The sequence below is a fragment of the Phoca vitulina genome, unplaced genomic scaffold, assembly GCF_004348235.1.
Source record: "Phoca vitulina isolate PV1807 unplaced genomic scaffold, GSC_HSeal_1.0 scaffold71, whole genome shotgun sequence".
Classification (NCBI taxonomy): domain Eukaryota; kingdom Metazoa; phylum Chordata; class Mammalia; order Carnivora; family Phocidae; genus Phoca; species Phoca vitulina.
This window is the reverse complement of record NW_022589774.1, coordinates 6,943,805-6,959,343: the sequence shown is the minus strand read 5'-3', so window position 1 is coordinate 6,959,343 and position 15,539 is coordinate 6,943,805. Positions and strand designations below refer to the sequence as shown.

The 15,539-nt window shown below is 35.9% G+C and overlaps 1 protein-coding gene across 5 annotated transcripts in view; it reads right to left on the bottom strand.

The window, feature by feature from the left end:
- Positions 1-15,539, bottom strand: part of CEP350 (centrosomal protein 350) — a 155,946-nt gene that overhangs the window by 73,133 nt on the left and 67,274 nt on the right. For 4 of the 5 annotated variants that reach the window (XM_032393212.1, XM_032393213.1, XM_032393210.1 and 1 more), the window contains exons 16-21: positions 14,566-14,786; positions 14,044-14,207; positions 10,781-10,891; positions 10,193-10,333; positions 8,258-8,394; positions 7,353-7,475 (exon numbers count right to left, since the gene is read on the bottom strand). In XM_032393212.1, the coding sequence (XP_032249103.1) occupies positions 7,353-7,475; positions 8,258-8,394; positions 10,193-10,333; positions 10,781-10,891; positions 14,044-14,207; positions 14,566-14,786 (897 nt within the window). The remainder of the gene's footprint in view (positions 1-7,352; positions 7,476-8,257; positions 8,395-10,192; positions 10,334-10,780; positions 10,892-14,043; positions 14,208-14,565; positions 14,787-15,539) is intronic. The other variant, XM_032393214.1, reaches the window with a different exon arrangement.

Here is a 15,539-nt window from a genome sequence, read left to right as displayed (position 1 = left end):
CTATCTCCCGAACCAGTTTTTCTGTTTCTTTTATATTGTTTGAATTTTCCTGGCTTTCCTTAAAATGATGGTGATTCCCAGTGTTTTGTTTCTGGTCTCTTTCTCTTTTATGCTACATACTGTCCCTTGGCAATCTTATGCATCGCTGTAATTTTAACTAGTATCATTTAGATTGAGCCTTAAACCTATACCAACAACTTTTGCCCTTCCCCTGACTTTAAGCCTCAAGTTTCCAAATGCTTAGTGAACTTGTTTTCTCTTTTTTTCTTTTTTCTTTTATTTTTTTTTATTATGTTCAGTTAGCCAACATATAGTACATCATTAGTTTTTGATATAGTGTTCAACGATTCATTAGCTGTGTATAAGGTCAGTGTTTTTCTTCCTCCCCCTTTGCTTTCCTTAGTTTATTCATTCATTTAAATATATATAGAGAGAGAGAGCCAATCACAAGCCATGTTTTGAGATCCACTCCATAAGCTATCTCCTCTTCTGAAATGCCCTTCCTTCCCTGTCTTCCTATTTAAGGCTGTTCTGCCTCCTTGATTTAAGACTCAGTTCAAGTATCACTTCTGCAAAGTGCTTGCGGATACCTTCTCCCACTCCCAAGGAAGGTCTGGTCACTTCTCTGTGTTTATACTGTTTTATTTTGTATGCTTCTATGATAGTATTTATCAGAATATTGTGCAATTATTTGTCTGGTTTAATAAACGTTTTGGAAAGTATAAACCATATAATACAGCTATAAGGTAAAAGATATAATGCAGGAGAGAGCAAGTGCTTTGGAGTCAGAAGGATATGGAATTAATCTCAATTATTCCACTTAACAGTTATGTGCCAATGATTCACTAGGTAAACATGTAGTAAACTGTCTACTGTGTGCTAGGTATTTTGCTAAGTTCTGGGGATAGCAGTATAAGATGGTCCTCACTAGGATGGCCATAATAAAAAAGAGAGACAATAACAAATGTTGGGTGAGGATGTAAAAATAATTTTATATTTTTATGGGAATGTGAAGTGGAGCAGCTGTTTTGGAAAAGTTTGGCAATTTTCCAAAAAATTAAACAGAGTTATTATATGACCCAGCAATCCCTCTTCTTTTTTTTTTTTTAATATTTTATTTATTTATTTGACAGAGAGAGAGAGAGAGAGAGAGAACACAAGCAGGGGGAGCAGCAGGCAGAGGGAGAGGGAAAAGCAGGCTCCCTGCTGAGCAGAGAGCCCGATGCGGGGCTCGACCCCAGGACCCCGGGATCATGACCTGAGCCGAAGGCAGACGCGCTTAACCGACTAAGCCACCCAGGCGCCCCCCAGCAATCCCTCTCCTAAGTGTATACCCAAAAGAAATGAAAACCTATGTTCACACAAAAACTTGTACATAAATGTACGTAGCAGCACTATTCATAATAGTCAAAAAGTAGAAGCAATCCAATGTCCATCAACTGACGGTAAATAAAATGTGGGATATCCATGCAAAAGAGTATTATTTGGCCATATAAAGGAATAACATACTAATATGTGATAGATGAACCTTAAAAACATTATGCTAAGTCAAAAAACCAGTCATAAAGGACCATACATTGTATGATGCCATTTATATGAAATGTCCAAAATAGACAAATCCACAGAGAACAGAAATAAAAAGTAGATTAGTAGTTGTCAGAAGATGAACAAGAGAGGGCATAAGAAATGACTGCTAATGGGTAGAGGCCTTTTTTTGGGGGTGATGAAAATGAAGACCTCAAAGAATTTCTAGTGTAGTCCATAACTGAAAAGTAAAGGAACAGGAGATAGAAGGTGGTAAAGGCTCTAACAGTTATATATGGAGTATTATAGGAGAACATAGAAGGGATATCTAAAACAGACTATGGGTAACACTGACTCAGAGGGGAGCAAAAGGAAACTAAATGAAATAGACCACCAAAACAGTAGTCTAGAAAGAAGGTATATCTTGGAAGAGTCCAAGATGGCAGAGGAATAGGAGACCTTAGCTTTATCTGAGCCCAGGAATTTAGCCAGATAGCTACTAAATCATTCTGAACACCTGTGAACTCAACTGGAGATCTAAGAAGATATCTACAACTCCACAAATAGAAAAGCGACCACTTTCTGCAAGAATGACAAGATGGAAAAACTCACCTCAAAAAAGAACAAGAGGCAGTACTGACTTCCAGGGACCTAATCAATATGGATATAAGTAAGATGTTGGAACTGGTGTTCAGAATAATGATTATAAAGATACGAGCTGGGCTTGAAAGACCATAGAAAACACTAGAGAATCTCTATCTGGAGAAATAAAAAAACTAAAATCTAATCAAGTTGAAATAAAAAAGACTATTAAGGAAATGCAATAAAAAATGGAGGCTCTAACTGCTAGGATAAATTAGGCAGAAGAAAGAATTTGTGATACAGAAGACAAAATGATGGAGAATAAAGAAGCTGAGAAAAAGAGAGATAAACAACTACTGGATCACGAGGGCAGAATTTGAGAGATAAGGCATACCATAAAGCAAAACAATATTAGAATAATTGGGATCGCAGAAGAAGAGGAAAGGGGAAGGCAGAAAGCATACTGGAGCAAATTATAGGAAAGAACTTCCCTAATCTGGGGAAGGAAACAGGCATTCAAGTCCAGGAGACACAGAGAACCCCCGTCAAAATCAATAAAAATAGGTCAACACCTCAACATATAATAGTGAAACTTGCAAATCTCAGAGACAAAGAGAAAATCCTGAGAGCAGCTCAGAACAAGAGGTCCATTACCTACAAGGGTAGAAACATTAGACTGGAAGCAGACCTATCCACAGAGACCTGGCAGGCCAGAAAGGACTGGCATGATATATTCAGGGTGCTAAATGAGAAAAATATGCAGCCAAGAATACTTTATTCAGCAAGGCTGTCATTCAGAATGGAAGGAGAGATAAAAAGCTTCCAGAACAAACAGAAACTAAAAGAATTTGTGATCACTAAACCAGCCCGCAAGAAATATTAAAGGGGAACCTTTAAGCGAAGAGGGAGCCCAAAAGTAACATAACCAGAAAGGAACAGAGACAATATACAGAAACAGTGATTTTACAGGTAAGACAATGGCACTAAATTTGTATCTTTCAATAGTTACTCTGAATGTAAATGGGCTAAATGCCCCAATCAAAAGACACAGGGTATCAGATTGGCTAAAAAAAGCAAGACCCATCAATATGTTGTCTACAAGAGACTCATTTTAGACCCAAAGACACCTGCAGATTGAAAGTGAGGGGGTGGAAAACCATTTATCATGCTAATGGACATCAAAAGAAAGCTAGGGTAGCAATCCTTATACTGACAAATTAGATTTTAAACCAAAGACTGTAATAAAAGGTGAAGAAGGACACTATATCATAATTAAAGGGTCTATCCAACAAGAAGATCTAACAATTTTAAATATTTATGCCCTTAAAATGGGAGCAGCCAATTAAACTAATTAATAACAAAATTAAAGAAACATATTGATATTAATACAATAATAGTAGGGGACTTTAACACCCCCCTCACTGCAATGGACAGATCATCTAAGCAGAAGATCAACAAGGAAACAAGGGCTGCGAATGACACACTGGACCAGATGGACTTCACAGATAATATTCAGAGCATTCCAACCTAAAGCAAGAGAATACACATTCTTCTGAGCGCACATGGAACATTCTCCAGGATAGATCACATACTGGGTCACAAATCAGGTCTCAACCAGTACCAAAAGATTGGGATCATTCCCTGCATATTTTCAGACCACGATGCTTTGAAACTAGAACTTAATCACAAGAGGAAAGTTGGAAAGAACTCAAATACATGGAGGTTAAAGAGCATCCTACTAAAGAATGAATGGGTCAACCAGGAAATTAAAGAAGAATTTAAAAAATTCATGGAAACAAATGAAAATGAAAACACAACTATTCAAAACCTATGGGATGCATTCCTGTGCTGCAAGGTTGGTTCAACATCCGCAAATTAATCAATGTGATACACTACATTAATAAAAGAAAGGACGAGAACCATATGATCCTCTCAATAGATGTAGAAAAAGCATTTAATAAAGTACAGCATCTTTTCTTGATTAAAACTCTTCACAGTGTAGGAATAGAGGGAACATAGCTCAATATCATAAAAGCCATCTATGAAAACCCCATAGCAAGTATCATTCTCAGTGCGGAAAAACTGAGAGCTTTTCCCCTAAGGTCACGAACACGGCAGGGATGTCCACTACAATGTTGTTCAACATAGTACTAGAAGTCCTAGCGTCAGCAATCAGACAACAAAAAGAAATAAAAGGCATCCAAATTGGCAAAGAAGAAGTCAAACTCTCACTCTCTGCACATGACATGATACTCTTATGTGGAAAACCCAAAAGACCCACCCCAAAATTGCTAAAACTCATACAGGAATTCAGCAAAGTGGCAGGATATAAAATCAATCCACAGAAATCAGTTGCATTTCTATACACTAACAATGAGACAGAAGAAAGAGAAATTAAGGAGTCAATCCCATTTACAATTGCACCAAAAACCATAAGATACCCAGGAATAAACCTAACCAAAGAGACAAAGGGTATGTTTTTGGAATACTACAGAACACTCATGAAAGAAATTAAGACACAAAGAAATGGAAAAACCTTCCATGCTCATGGACTGGAAGAATAAATATTCTTAAAATGTCTATGCTACCTAGAGCAATCTATATATTCAATGCAATCCCTATCAAAATACCATCAACTTTTTCACAGAGCTGGAATAAATAATCCTAAAATTTGTTTGGAACCAGAAAAGACCCCGAATAGCCAAAGGAATGTTGAAAAGGAAAGCCAAAGCTGGTGGCATCACAATGCCAGACTTCAAGCTAAAACAGACACATAGATCAAGGGAACGGGATAGAGAACCCAGAAATGGACCCTCAACTCTGGTCAACTTATCTTCAACAAAGCAGGAAAGAATATCCAATGGAAAAAAGAGTCTCTTCAACAAATGGCATTGGGAAAACTGGACAGCCACATGCAGAAGAATGAAACCAGACCATTTCCTTACACCACACACAAAAATAGACTCAAAATGGATGAAAGACCTAAATGTGAGATATCAAAATCCTAGAGGAGAACACTGGTAGCAACCTCTTCGACCTCAGCCGCAGCAACTTCTTCTTGGACACATCACCAAAGGCCAGGGAAGCAAGGGCAAAAATGAACTACTGGGACTTCATCAAGATAAAAAACCTTTGTACAGCAAAGGAAACAGTCAACAAAACCAAACGACAACTGACAGAATGGGAAAAGATATTTGCAAGTGTCTTATCACATAAAGGGCTGGTATCCAAAATCTATAAAGAACTTATCAAACTCAACACCCAAAGAACAAATAATCCAATCAAGAAATGGGCAGAAGACATAAACAGACATTTCTCCAAAGAAGACATACAAATGGCCAACAGACACATGAAAAAATGCTCAACATCACTCAGGATCAGAGAAATTCAAATCAAAACCACAATGAGATACCACCTCACACCAGTCAGAATGGCTAAAATTAACAAGTCAGGAAATGACAGATGTTGGCGAGGATGCGGAGAAAGGGGCACCCTCTTACACTGCTGGTGGGAATGCAAACTGGTGCAGCCACTCTGGAAAACAGTATGGAAGTTCCTCAAAAAGTTGAAAATAGAGCTACCCTATGACCCAGCAATTACACTACTAGGTATTTACCCCAAAGACACAAATGCAGGGATCCGAAGGGGTACGTGCACTCCAATGTTTATAGCAGCAATGTCCACAATACCCAAACTATGGAAAGGGCCCAGATGTCCATCAACGGATGAATGGATAAAGGAAATGTAGTATATACATACAATGGAACACTACTCAGCCATCAAAAAAAAAAAAAAGAAAGAAATCTTGCCATTTGCAAGGACATGGATGGAACTAGAAGGTATTATGCTAAGTGAAATAAGTCAATCAGAGAAAGACAATTATCATATGATCTCACTCATATGTGGAATTTAAGAAACAAAACAGAGGATCATATGAGAAGAAAGGGAAAAATGAAACAAGATGAAGTCAGAGAGGGATACAAACCATAAGAGACTCTTAAGCATAGAAGACAAACTGAGGGTTGCTGGAGGGGAGGTGGGTGGGGGGATGGGGTAACTGGGTGATGGACATTAAGGAGGGCATGTGATGTAATGAGTACTGGGTATTATACGAGTGATGAATCACTGAACTCTAAATCTGAAATAGTACATTATGTGTTAATTAATTGAATTTAAATTTTAAAAATTGAAGGTATATCATATGTAATGGCACAAAAGAGAGAGAGAGCATGGCTCTTTTATTAGAGAATTACATTAGAGTAGTTATAATTAGTGGAATATGATAAGACGGGAAATGCCAAGAGACAGGGCTGGAGATGGACCAAAGCCTCAATAATAAATGCTCTACTCCACTCAAGTGAGTGGCTCTAAAGGAATACTGAAGGTTTCAAACAGGTAACAAATTGGCTGCAAATTTTAGAAAAATCACTCTAGTTACCAAGTAGTTAGTGAAGAGATTAGGGAATGGTTTGGGAAGAGATTGGGAAAACTATGAGGAATCCCCTGTAGTGACCCAGCTGACGGCCTCAATGAACTAAGGGTCAGTGAAGGTCAAATGAAAGTCACATAGTTCCAGAGATATAGTAGGTACTTAATACCCCACACTAATGTTTTTTAGTCTCATGATTTAATTTTTTAAATGAGGTTTTACTTTGACAATGTAGGTATCCTACCTCTAAGAATGCTGGAAAAGGAGCTTCGAAAATCTTCTAATCCAAGGATAGAACCATAATTGAAAACTACAGATGTTAATACAATGCAAGAACCAATGACAAAGTATTCGATCTTCTTTTATAATTACAACAATTAGTACATACAGTAATGTCAAGAAATATGGATGTTAGCAAAGCAATGCCCAATAAACATTGGCCTTGGAGCCAGATAAACCAAGGTTCAATTCCTTGGTGTGCTACTATCTATGTGACCTTAGGTGAGTTTCTTAGCAACTCCATGAGCCTCTGTTCCCTACTATAAAAAGAGGACAATATCTGTCTTGGAAGGTTGTCGTCAAGATTAAATGCAGGAAAAAGAAATTGACACGGAGCTTATACAAGGCAGGCTCTCAAGGAATGGTAGTTACATTATTACATAGAACAACTATTTTATAAATCAGCTAGTCAAATAGGGGAAAGTCAGAACTTTGAAGGGAAGACACTATTTTATTTAAAGAAATGAGATTAAGAAGTAAAAAAAGAAAGCAATGTCTAAGCCATTTATCACACTTTACTAAATCAAAGTGTTTTCACCTTCGATCATGATTCTTGTATCTTGAAGACTCAGAATAACTATCAAATGAAGGGGAATACTTCTGATGCTTTGAGTCAAGGGTCCCTTCTTTACTCTGAGAGAGTGAAACAGATTGACTTTTCCTGCAAAGAGAATAAAAACTGATTAAACATTTAAAGTCTCTTATAAGAGAAGGATTTTAAATGTCATTTAATATTAATGAGATAAAATCTTGAAGAGAAATTATGAAATAGCTATAAAAAAGTATTTAAGAAAGACATTCACTCATAGAAAAGAGTATCTTTTGCTTTATGAGAAATAAACACATATCACCCCAAGTATCAATAAACGTGAATAAGGACTTAAATCTATGAATTTGAGACAGTCGAAATGTGATGTAAAAAAATACACACAAACATGATCACAACACCCAGGCTGCCTAAGAAACTAATGACTTTTCATTGTTCCTAGAATAAACTCCAAAATCCGCAAGGTCTGCAATGTCCTACCATAATCTGATCCCTGCATCATCTCCTACCATTCTCCCCTTTGTTCTCTGCCTCCAGTCACATTCTTCCCTCATTTTCTCTTCCTACTGACCTGCCTATTCTTTATCTAATCACAGACTCCTTTTCATCCATTAGATCTCACCATAAGCTTTCCTTCCACAGGAAAACCTTCTCTGACGTTGCTGTACCCCCAGGCTATTCAAATTCCTTTGTTATATGTCTCAGGGATATATGTTCTTTTCTCTCATAACATTTGTCTCAGTTTGTAAGTGTTCATTCACTTAAGTGAATATCTGATTACAATATCTACCTTCCGCACTACACTGTATGCCCATAACTATATTCCCAGTACCCACAACAGTGCCTGGGACATAGGAGATACTCATTGCATATTAGCTGAACGAATGAATATTAACCTATCCGTTTCAGCTCTGGTCCTCAGCTGTTTCACAAAGTCTGGAGCATGCTGTCGGTGGTGGTCGTATAGCGTTGCCAGGGGAGCTCCTGAAGCAGTGATGGCATCTGAGATATGAGTTCGAGTCAACTCTGCCATCTAAATAAGAACACACACAAGGCAAAAGTAGATGTGAAAAAAAAAAATCACAGAAAACTGAGAAGGAGCACAGTGTCTTCGAAAGATCACTGGATTAAGACCAAGTAAATTCTGCCATTAATAGGTAAAACACGGGGCGCCTGGGTGGCTCAGTTGGTTAAGCGACTGCCTTCGGCTCAGGTCATGATCCTGGAGTCCCGGGATCGAGTCCCGCATCGGGCTCCCCGCTCGGCAGGGAGCCTGCTTCTCCCTCTGACCCTCCCCCCTCTCATGTGCTCTCTCTCTCTCTCTCTCATTCTCTCTGTCTCAAATAAATAAATAAAATCTTAAAAAAAAAAAAAAAATAGGTAAAACACTGTGGGCAAGTCATTTAGATTTTTTAAGTCTCAACAGCTTCCTTATAAAAATAAAGGGTTGGATGGACCACAAGATTTCTAAGGTTTCATCTAGCTATAGCAACCTATGAATTAAAGCAAAATCTTCAAGTCATATAACAAGCCATAATAAACCAAAAATAAATCTTAAGAATCAACTGAATTACTACTTCCTATATCTGTTTTCTGACTTAAAATGTGAGGTATTTTCCCTACTCTTCGCCACTACTGCAACTGCTGCATGTATTATTCATTTGGTGTTCATTCAATCACTGCCTTGACAACTTGAAGTGTTTTTGAAATCCTTGCTAATGTTGTCTAAAATTTTCTTAAAAGAATCTACACTTATTTGCACAATCCCATAGTACCCAACCCAGTAGGTTCCTGACTTTTTAATATTAATAACAGAATCATTTCACAAACAATCCTAAATTGTACCAGATAAAATAAACTGAAACTACAGCTATAGATTATGATATTCCATATACAGACAAGAGTAAAACTATTTCTGGCTTTATCCTTGGTATAGTAAAAGACAAGACACTAACATCACTGTAGGTGAAAAGGAATCATCTTCATACAAAGCAGATCAATGGCTTCCTGGGACCGAAGTTGGGGACTGACTGGATAGGGGCATGAAGAAACTTTTTAGTGTTGGAAATACAGTTATCTCTAAACAACATGGGGGTTAGGGGTGCCAATCCACAAGCAGCCGAAATCCGTGGATAACTTCTATTTCCCCCAAAACGGAACTACTAAATAGCCTACTGTTGATTAGAAGCCTTATCCATAACATAAATAGTTGATTAACACATATCTTATACATTTTATGTATTTTATAGTGTATTATTATAATAAAGTAGGCTAGAGAAAAGAAAATGTTATTAAGAAAATCCTAAGGAAGAAAAATTACATTTATAGTACTGTACTGTATTTGTCAAAAAAAATTGAGCACGTAAGCAGACCCTCACAGTTTCAACCCATGTTGTTCAAGATTCAACTGTATTCTATTTCTTGATTATGGTGGTGTTTATAGGGATGGACAGATAGATAAGAAAAGACACAGAAATATGTAGGTAGAGATACATATATCTGATTAGATACCTATATCTATATATTTGTCAAAACTCAACAAATAATATACTTAAAATGGATATATTTTATTGTCTGTAAATTATACATCAATAAAATCAACACATTTTTAAAAAGCTTACTCAAGGGCAGACATTAAGAGTTCTCCATTTTTTCTGCCTCTGTATCACTCACACGTACAACATACTGCAATAAATGGTGCCTCCTAATTCAATGCATGGCTCCCACTGAAAGTCACCAATCAAAAGTACGTATTTGCTAGATGTCAGAAATTCCTAAGACCAAATCTATTCAGACTGACTAAAAAGAAAAGGGTTTCTCAATGGCCTTACTTCACAGATTTGGCGAGCCGCATCTGTGGTGAGGCGAGCAGTGTCTGCTTGGTGAGCGGCTATTTTACAAGTTGCTTCCTGCAGGACCTCAGTTACTTCCCTTTGTGATTTGACCACCTGCTGTATGGATTCTGCATGGACCTGAAAATAAAAGGGAGTAAAAAAGAGAATCTGTTATGTCTCAGTCTCTCCCCACCCCAAGTGTTTCATGGCTCAAATGCCTTGTAAAACAAAACACTTGACTATCATCTGGATTTCATGTCTTAAAATCTAGAGTTTAGAGTCTTAAAATTACTGCTGGAGTGTAATTTTTAATTCCACCATTCATGAGCTGATGTTTCTTTAGGCAAGTAACTACTATGTACCTCAGCTTCCACTTCTCTAAATTGGGGATAAATCTTGACTAACTTAACTCACAGGATTGCTACAAGAGTCAAATGACATGAAATTAACCCATAATGGCATAATGTACTAAAGCATTATTGTATCTTTTCTTTTTTACTCCTATATAATTAAAAGAATACTGAAGTGATTTCAAAGATACAAATTTAGATTTAAAAAACCAGTGCCTGCTGCAAACATAAGTACCTGAGCTGCTTTGTTTCGGGTTTCTTCTAACTGTCTCTGACACTCCAAAGCCTCTTGTTCAGCCTTCAATTTCAAAAGGGCCAAGTCTCTTTCGTGGCGTTGCTGCTGTGCCTTCAAAAAAAAAAAAAAAAAAAAAAGATTAACTATTAATTCTAATATACTAAACCATTTTAACACAGTGACGATATTACCCGTAATACTATTTTCCTAACGTAATATTTTTTGAAGCAACCAATTAGAATGTAAAGACAGCAAACTAAATAGTTTATCAAAATATTTAATGACCACCTACCGTGTGTCAAATAATGCAATAGCATAAAAAATTTCCAAGGCATACAGGACTAAGAACTCATACCAAAAAGCTAGTTTTAAAGCAAAAGCTATAGTACCCAACTCTTTAAAAGAGATTAAAATGTCCTATGTGTAAAAATAAAGATAACAGAATTTTAGGATTCCTTTATTTTGGCTTTACAGGAGTAGTTTCATGAAAATATTGCCCCAGAAAAGGTCTCCTTCTCGCCAAGACCCTTTCTTTCCACTATTTCATACAACACTATCAATCAATTTATATTTTTTCACTTCTTCTGGAATAGTGCTAAATACAGATTTTCTAAAGGTGGAAAGGCTGCGTATAAAGTTATGTAATGCCCTGTACAAATCTGGAAGCCCAGAATTATAATGTATCCCTAAAATGGTAGAAAATCTCAGTACTATTTTAGATTTCAAGGTAATGGCCACTACAATGGGGCCAATTTCCCCAATCCAGTGATTTTTAACCAAGTTGTTACCAGTCCGTCTCCAGTCTCCATCAAGGAGACTTGGAAATGTCTGGGGAGTTTTTGCTGTCATGATGACTGAACAGCATTACTGTTATTTCTTGGGAGAGGTGCAGGAATGCTCAACTCCTTGAAAAGTATGGGACAGTTCCACACAAAGAACGGTCTTTAAGTATTTTGGGAAGAACAAATGCAAAACAAAATTGAGAAAAAATTATTTACAACAGCATCATAAGACATAAAAGCTTTAGGAATAAATTTAAAAATGTGTAAGGTCTCTACACTGAAAAATACATTGCAGAGAGAAATATTTTTAAAACCTAAATAGAAAGAGGTATGATGCTCACAAATGAGAAAATGACATACTGTTAAGTTGTAAATTCTCTCCCCAAACTGATTGACAGATTCAATGCCAGTCATATCAAAATCAGTAAAAACAAAAAACCAGGCCTTTTTTTTTTTTTTTGTAGAAGCTGACAAACTAATTCTAAAAGTTATATAGAAATGCAAAAACCTAGAATAGCCAAAACCGCCTTGAGAAAGAACAAATAATTACACCTTGATTTCATGACTCACTCTAAAGACATAGTAAAACAGTATGGCACTGGTGTTAAGGATAGACAAATAGATCAATGGAAAAGAAGAGAGTCCAGAAATAGACCTCCATATAAGTGATTACTTAACTGTTGACAAAGGTGCCAAGGTAATTTAAGTCTTTTTAAGAAAATGGTGATGGAACAACTGAAAATCCAGATGGAGGAAAAGATGAACTTTGGTCCCTCTTCACACTCCATAAGTAACTAGATGGCTCACACAATTAAATATAAAAGCCAAAACTATAAAGTTTTTTAGAAAAACATAAAAGAATATCTTTGTTAAAGTATCTTAACATCTTAGGGTAGGCAAAGATTTCGTAGAAAACAAAAGGCACTACCATAAAAGAAAAAAATTAAAAACTAGATTTCATTAAAATGAAAATATTCTGCACTTAAAAAGATAGTTTAAAAATGAAAAGACAAAAAAATTTTTTAAAAAATTAACAGGCAAGCTAAGGACTGGGAAACAGTATTTGAAATATATCTAAAAAGGACTTGTTTCTAGGATATATAAAGAACTTCTACAACAATAAATAAAAGATATACAACCCTATTATGTGAAATAGGCAAAAAATCTGGACATTCACAAAAGATGATGTAAGAATCGTCAATAAATAAACAAAAAGATTATTAACCTCATCAGTCATAAAAGAAATGCAAATTAAAACCACAATGACATACTATTTCATAGTCACTAGAATGCCTAGAATACCAATGACAGCAAAAATGTGGAGCAACTGGGACTCTCATAGATTGCTGTACGAGTATAAGATAGTACAACAACTTTGGAAAACGGTATAGCAGTTTCATATAAAATTAAGTATATACTTTTACTTGACCCAAGCAATTACACTCCTGGGTATTAAAGCAAGAAAAATGAAAACATATGCTGAATACAGAGTTGTAAAAAATATTCATAACAGGAATATTTTAATAGCCAAAAACTGGAAAAAATACAAATGTACATCAAGAGGAGAAGGGATAAACAAATTATGTTATATTGATCAATGGAATATTACTCAGCAAAAAAGCAACACGAACAAAACAACAGATACAACAACATGGATGAATCTTAAAAACATTATACCACATAAAATAAGCTAAACACAACAAAGTACGAAGTATATTTCCATTTATATGAAGTTCTAGAACAGGCAAAAATAAACTGTGGTGATTAGGAATCAGAATAGTAATTGCCTCTGGGAGAGGGGATTAACTGAAAAGGTCCATGGGTGAACTGTCTGAAGTGACAGAAATGTTCTCTATTTTGATTAGGGTTGTGGTTACATTGATCAAAACTCATCAAACTATGCACTTAAAATCTGTGTATTTTATATGTAAATACTAAGGGTTTTTTGTTGTTTGTTTGTTTTTTTAAAGATAGCAACAGCAACTCCACATTAGAACACTGCTTCTACCTTTACTGGATTTTTGTTAGCTAAGGAAAAGTCCACATTATCCTGGCTTTATTAAATACCTGGATCTCAGAAACTTTTCTTTTTGGTACAAATAAAGCATTAAAAACAAAACAATAAAAACTCAGTCATCTCTGATTTGTCAATGAAAGAAAATATTGAGAACTGCTTGATGAGCTGATTTTTACAGTCATTTAAAAAAAATAAAGAATGAGGAAAATGAAATATTTGAGAGAAAATGGCTGAATTACTGTTCTGCTGTCAAATATTCTATGTTTAACTTTTTTAGTACTCTATATGACAGTTTTCCCCAGGGTTATTCATAGGTGCTATATGGCAAGACTATTTTTTTCTACTTAGCAGGTTAAAGTTTTGTGTGCTGGTTTTTGGTTTTTTACCTCATCATTGAAACTATTTTAAATAGTAAAGAAAAGAGAAAAAACACAGAAAGCTAAAGAAGAAAACTCCAAAAATACCTTTATGATCTGAGCCAGAGATACACTCTCCTGCTGAGCAAGTGATATGCCTCTAACTCTTTCCACATCTGATAGCTGGCGCACTGACTCCTCAATGGCACTCAGGTAACTGAGTTCTGCCGCCATACGATGCTGGAGGCCAGCAGGAGAAAAGCGCTTAGAACCTAGAAGGCATAAGCAACTGTCAAATGTAAAAGAAACGACCTCTCAGATTTTTGAAATTCATTTTTCATTTTAAGAACCAAAAAGAGTTTGCTTTCCATTGCATGAAAGACAGTGACTTAATTAGCACGGTGTCTATTTTCCAGGTGTGTTCTGACTCAGGCTGGCAAAAGGGGAAAAATCACCAATGTTGAATCTGTCATGCTTTTCAATATTTCTTCTCCTGCACAATTTTGAATACTTCAAAAAGTAATCACATTCACTTGATGGGATAACATTTCCCTACAGTTCAACTGAAATAAAACGGATTTTAAGGGACAAAAGTAGTATCTTAAATTACAAGTGCATAGATCTACTTGCCTGGTGTTGAGGCCATCTCTGTAGTTGTTCTGCTGGCAGCAAGGTTCATATCGGTAAAAGGTGCATTAGGCTTAAATCCTGTTATAGATGGAGGCGTTATTACCGAGGATTTAGATCTTTCTAATGAAGTTCCTGGAAGGTCAAACTGCAACAATTTCTGGGAACTTGGAGACAGAGGAGAAGTTGGAGTTTTCTGAGATCTTCCCTTGTCTGATGAGACACTAGAAGTTTTGTTTCATAAAGACGTTAGAGAAAGGAAAACTACTTCAAGAGCCAGCTAAACAATTCATAAGAACATCATGCATTACATTCTTTATTGACATTTAAAAGGCTGTGATTCAGGCATTTAATAATTCAACATAGTTGCCATGTTGAATGAATGACTGAGTATGGCTCTCATTGCTAGACTTACAGTGGTGAATGAGCCAGGCACAAACCCTGCCCAAAATAATAAAATAGAAAAGGAGTCTCAATTAAATTGGCACTTAACTCTTTCTTCTACAACGTACATATATAATGAATCACTTATTACAGTATGAGGCAAAACCTTCTAAAATACATAGACCTCATATAGCAATAAAATTACAGTCATATATAAAAGGTAAGGTCAAGCCTATCATATAAAAAATGTCTTAAAATCTATCTCTGAAAGAGAATAAAGTTATCATTTTGTATTAAAAATTAAGAAATGACAAAATCCACTCTTTTGTTATTCCTCTTAACCCAAAAAGTCACAGCAAAAAATTATTTTCCTACTAACCATCTCTAAGTACTTTATATGTACTCATTTGTTTTCATCTATCTTTTAATGTTATAGTTCTTTCCTGCACTTTCTAATAAGAAGTAACCTCTCATATAAGCAGTCTGATTATAATAACTCTTAATGTATTTATTTCAATACAAGGCACATGCCTAGCCCCTCTCTGAGAAATTAGACTCATTAAAGTTACTGTTTCTCATAACAAAAAGATGAT